The sequence below is a fragment of the Malaclemys terrapin genome, chromosome 14, assembly GCF_027887155.1.
Source record: "Malaclemys terrapin pileata isolate rMalTer1 chromosome 14, rMalTer1.hap1, whole genome shotgun sequence".
In the NCBI taxonomy this organism is placed as follows: domain Eukaryota; kingdom Metazoa; phylum Chordata; order Testudines; family Emydidae; genus Malaclemys; species Malaclemys terrapin.
In genome coordinates, this window is record NC_071518.1 from 11038714 (window position 1) to 11044713 (window position 6000).

General features: G+C 47.8%; 1 protein-coding gene across 1 annotated transcript in view; it reads left to right on the forward strand.

Annotated features, from left to right (window-relative positions):
- LOC128848845 (polycystic kidney disease protein 1-like 2) overlaps positions 1-5547 on the forward strand; it is a 73872-nt gene extending 68325 nt beyond the window's left edge. Inside the window, exons 42-43 of the mRNA XM_054049059.1 lie at positions 3882-4013; positions 5205-5547. Coding sequence (XP_053905034.1) covers positions 3882-4013; positions 5205-5330 — 258 coding nt within the window. The 3' untranslated portion in view covers positions 5331-5547. The remainder of the gene's footprint in view (positions 1-3881; positions 4014-5204) is intronic.
- The last annotated feature ends 453 nt before the right edge of the window (positions 5548-6000 follow it).

Below are 6000 nucleotides of genomic sequence, written 5' to 3' on the forward strand. Positions count from 1 at the left end.
TTCACTGATGACACCACCAGTGAACACGGCTGGGGATGGGTATACAAGTACTCGTAGTCTTTGGAGGGGACAAAGTACTTTCTTTCCACCCCTCTCGCTGTGGGTGGGATAGAGGCAGGAGTTTGCCATATCGTAGTGGCGTTCGCCTGGATCGTGCGGATCAGGGGCAACGCCACTCTTGATGGGGCATCCGCCGCGAGGATATTTACAATGGGGTCCTGCACCTCCACTATCTTCTCCGTCTGTAGGTCCATATTACGGGCCATCCTACGTAAGAGGTCCTGATGAGCCCGAAGATCTATTGGGGGTGGACCTGTGCACGACGTGCCCGCCACTGCCTCATCCGGAGAGGAAGAGGAAGATGCCTCCGGTGGTAAGGGATCCAAGGGAGGATCCTGGTCTCCCTGTTCCTGGGTCGGAGCATCACCTGCCCTTGGGTCCAGGACGTCAGGTGGTGCAGACACGGAGGCCTCCATGCCCCCTGGAGGAGGGCGAGAGATGGTGGACTCTGGGGCCCTTCTATCGGAGTGACCGGAGCGAGAGGTTGAAGTTATTGGAGCCCCTTGCGCCTGATGGTACGCCCACGGGGTCCAGAACGACCAGTGAGATGGGCCATGAACAGGGTCCTCTGCTACCTCTTGCCAATGGCCTATATCTTGCTCCTCGGCTTGCCCCTGAGGGGGGTATGCCGATCTCGATATGTCCTCAGAGGAGCGAGACACCGATCTCGATGGCCATGGTGGTGCCGAATGTGTCGAGACGAATCCCGTGGGATACGGTGCCGCACGGTGCCGGTCTGGAGATGTTCTATCTCTACGCGGTGCCGGCGATCGGTGCCGAGATCGCGATCGGTGCCGATGACCTCGCCGGTGCCGGGAGTCGGATCTGGACCTAGACGATGACCTGGAGTAGGCCCGGTGCCGGGAGCGGCCTCTCGACGTCGAGCGTCGATCGTACCGGTGCCGAGAACTACGTCTCGACGTTGATCGGTGTCGACGATCATAGCGGTGCCGAGACGTAGAGCGGTGCCGCGATGATCTTGGCCGCGAGTACGACCGGTGCCGAGGTGATATCCGGCGCCGGGACTGCGAGCGGCGTGGGGACCTGCTTCGGGACCTGGACCGGTGCCGTGGTTCCAGCCCCTGCGATGGAGGGCGCATCAAGGCAGGTTTCCCCCTAGATTGGACCGGACGAGTCAACGGTGCCGACGGTGCCGGTGGTTGGGGCGGTGCCGGCTCCGTGAGGGCGATCAAGTCTCTCGCCGTCGCGAAAGTCTCTGGTGTCGACGGGAGGCATTGTATCACCGCCGGTCGCGGTGGTGACTCTGTCTGCACCGGACTCAACGGCCTCGGAGCCGGAGTCGACGGTGCTGGAGGCACCTGTTTTCGGTGCTCCACAGGCGGACGCGGCTCTACCCCCGGCACCGGGGGAGCCGGCGTCTTCGGCACTGAGGTCCCCGTCTTATGGGATTTTTTATGTCCCGGGGATAATGAACGGCGCCGAGGCACTTGCTGTGAGTGCGGTGCCGACGAGGTCCGGTGCCGTGGAGGCTTGTCCGACGTGGTCGGAATGGTCGGTGCCGCCGGGGCACTGCGCACCGAGGTGCTAGGTGCCGGGGCCTGACGTGCCGATGGAGCGTCCGGGCTAAGTGCCGCCTCCATAAGGAGTTGCCGGAGCCGAAAGTCCCGCTCCTTCTTGGTCCTCGGTCTGAAGGCCTTACAGATCTTGCACTTATCTGTTTGATGGGACTCTCCCAGGCACTTCAGACACGAGTCGTGCGGGTCACTCGTTGGCATAGGCTTAGCGCAGGAGGCGCACTGTTTGAAGCCGGGAGCCTTGGGCATGAGCCCGGCCACGCGGCCGGGGGAAAAAGGGGGAGATAACCCCCTTAATCCCCTTCAACTATATAACAACTATAAACAAAGTGAATAACCAACTATTTAACTATAAACAACTAGAACTAGAACTATAACTGTGAATAACTGGATAAGCTAGGGAGAGTGGAGAACAGCTACGCCGCGCTCCACAGTTCCAACGACCGTCAGGGGCGGTAAGAAGGAACTGAGGGGGCGCCGGGTCGGCTGGGGTATATATTCAGCGCCATGAAGGCGCCACTCTAGGGGGCTCCACAGCCGACCCGCCGGTGTTGCTAGGGTAGAAAATTCTCCGACGATCGTGCACCCGGCGCGCGCACACCTAATGGAATGGATATGAGCAAGCACTCGAAGAAGAATCTTGAGTTCGGTCCTGTTGAACTCAAATCCAAGTAGTACAGATAACACTACTTCATTTTTAATAAAACATTGAATATTTGATGCTTTAAAGGAAGAAGTGCTTAACGCTCTCAGACAGCAAACAGGAAGATTTTTGATTAGTTTTAGACATGACTCTGATTTTAAAAGCTCAACTGCCTGCTTTATATCTGGAAGCACTTTCTCATCAAGCAATGAAAAGGAGACTAGGGTGAAATATATTTCATACCCTATTCTCCATTTCATTTAAACCCTCTTGAACCCTTCACTAAGACACGTACTCAGGTTTTAAATAGCCACCTTCCCTGCTAGCCAATGCAAAATTATTGTATGGTTCATCTAGACAACAGACATTACTATCAGTAGTCTATATGCACCCTCTGAAACACAGACCAACCATCCTCTTGGGGCGGCTATATACGTACACCTTCTGCTCTCCAAGGGGAGTTGTGTTTGCACAATAAGGGACAAATGTAATGTCTGGATTTTTAATACATTTTTAACTCCCTGATCTCCCAAGAAAAATTCTTCCATGTTACAACTTTTTTTAGCCAATTCTTTTGTGGATTAAATTAGTTCCTCTTTGTCATATTTCATGGGCTTCTCTTCATTTGGTACTGAAGGTTACTTTGTAATCATAGTATAGCTTCAAAACTTGTTTGTGTGGTGCTAATCTCTGTGACTCTTCACCTTTGACATAGTTATCTTGTACATGCCTTCCTGTCCTTGTATGAAATATTTGTCAATCAATAAATATTTGCCCAAGCCTGCAAACAGTCTACCATGTGTTATGTTTGCTACTGTGAGAAATTATTGAAGCACTGTAAGCATGAATCCCAGTAGAAAGTGTTTGCAGATGTCCCTTAGCCTAAAAGGAAAAAAAACAACCAAGTCTATTTCACATAGGGAAGCACATTTTCAAAAGGAGTTAAACTTGTAGATACAGTCAATACAGGCAAAAGCCCATGCTTTTCTTGTGGACTATTTGAAAAACTAGTCCAGCAGAAGACTGGTTCCGAGGACTGGCAATGGGCTAGAAAGGTGTCTCACCTCTTGGTCCTACGTTCAAATCCCAGCCAAGTTGCCACATATGAAAAATTGTTGCTAACTGACTCCTATTTTGTAGTTCTGATTAAATGAGTTTGGTGGGACTCGGTACAGGCTTGGTTTGACAAGTGTCCACGTCACTATAATTAGCCTCAGCAAAGAGGCCAATGACTGAATACATATGTAGGTTGACCTGTCCTTTCACTACAGGGGCAGACTGTCAGGAATGCATGGTGTAGCTTGCACTACCTGTGCTGTTTTGTTCTAGAGATAAGCAGAAGCCTTTGGTTTCCAGGTCTGTCAAGCTGAAACCTTCGTGATCACTAAATTCACACACATTTAAAAAACAAAAGAAAGCATGGCCCATAATACGTATGGATGCATCACATGCATAAAAGCATGTTCTATCACCTCTGATGTATAGTACATCATAGCATGAAAATCACTCCTGGAGAGAGAAGAAACATATTGTATACTCTATCAACAACTTGGATGCCCTCTTCGGGGTTTTAAGTTGATCCTGCTGCCAACCTTTTTCTACTATAATAAAAAACATAATGCCTTATTTTATTTATTCTCCAGGTCTTGGACTATAATCCAATTTTGGGCTCCTTCTTAATTGGATCCTGTATCATTTTCATGACATTTGTGGTGCTCAATCTGTTCATTTCAGTGATTCTGGTTGCTTTTAGTGAGGAACAGAAACATTATCAGGTATGTTCATCTAAACTGTTTTATTATTTAATATTTACATTACAGTAGCACACAGTGGCCTTAATCTGGATTGGGACATTTTACAGTGCTGTACAAACACTGATGAGGACACAGTGCCTGCTTTTAAGAGCTCACAATCTATTCTAATTAAACACATTTTAGCTTTTGTAAAGTTACACTGCTCTTTTCAATTCACAGAACCAGATTTTCTAAGTCAGCCTAAATTTTATTAATAGAAATATATACACTCTCAAAACAACTTGTGCACACAAGTCACGTAAGCATCTAGCTACCTACTTTTTGTGCATTAATCTTAGTTTTATCTGTAATTTCTATTATATGTACCTACACCAAATCCAGCAATTTCAGTTTAGGTTGAAATCCACTGAAGTCCATGGCAAAGCTTCCTTTTGAGATACTGATATTGTGGTATGAAATTCTCTTTGATGCTATACATCGGGGTCGGCAACGTTTGGCACGCGGCTCGCCAAGGTAAGCACCCTAGCGGGCTGGGCCAGTTTATTTACCTGCTGACGCGGCAGGTTCGGCCGATCGCGGCCCCCACTGGCTGCGGTTCGCCGTCCCGGGCTTCCCGCCGCCCCCATTGGCCCGGGACGGCGAACCGCGGCCAGTGGGGGCCGCGATCGGCCGAACCTGCCGCGTCAGCAGGTAAATAAACTGGCCCGGCCCGCCAGGGTGCTTACCTTGGCGAGCCGCGTGCCAAACGTTGCCGACCCCTGCTCTACATGAAGCCCTTGATGAATCTGTTGTATATAAAACCAAGCGAATGGAAAACAGAACAGATTGTTAATGTAAGCACTAGATGCACGTATGCAACTTCCACTCACTTTACTAGGAGTTATAGGCATGTATCTGTGGGAACTGTCGGGTGTATAGCTAGCTGTTGAATTTCTGACCCTACTGAAGTCAATGGCAAAACTCCCCTGCACGTGAGTGGAGCCAGATTTTCACCCAGCATGTTGCAACAAGCTGAGTTTTTTTGCAGTGATGGTGATATTCAGTCTCATCCACCTGAATCCATGTCTGTTGTACCTACAGTATTTACATTCTCTATGTGTAATCTTGGCCCAATTGAAGCAAATGGTAGCCAGGATTTCACTCCATTTATTTAAACTAGCAATCCATACACAGCTGCAGCAGCATGGGGCTTTATTTTTGTCATTTTTTTAGGCTTCCGAAGAGGAAGAGATTGTTGACCTAATGCTGATGAAAATTTTCAGTTTCCTTGGGATTAAATGCAAAAAGGAAGAGAAGCCAACCAGTGCTGAGCAACTGAAAGAAGCTGCTAGCACCTGACAACCATAATGACCAATTGCTTTCTGAAAGTCTTTCCCTCTATCCATTTTAAACTACAGCTGCTGTGGCTGGACTTAGATATTATGGCTCCTATGTGTAAAGTGGTGTCGTCTGCAGAGCTGTGACATAAATAGAAATACGTTCAATAATAAAATGTGTTGTATGAGGTTATGGGATATTATCTGTGAACTAGTAGTAAACAAATCTAGAATAATGTGTCCAATTATGTATATTGTCTTATAATTTCTGTAAATTTACTGTCATGTATTTAATAAATGCTAAGTGTTCACTGCAAAGTTTATCTAAATTATTTGATCATAAAATCACCAAGCGATAGTGTCCCACTTATCCAGTCTGATTTAAATGTCTTAGAAGGAATCAGAATAGCAGCCGTGTTAGTCTGTATCCGCAAAAAGAACAGGAGTACTTGTGGCACCTTAGAGACTAACACATTTATTAGAGCATAAGCTTTCATGGGCTACAGCTCACTTCTTCGGATGCATAGAATGGAACATATAGTGAGGAGATATATATACACATACAGAGAGCATGAAAAGGTGTGAGTTGCCCAACCAACTCTAAGAGGCTAATTAATTAAGATGAACTATTGCCAGCAGGAGAAAAAAAACTTTTGTAGTGATAATCAAGACAGCCCATTTAAGACACTTCG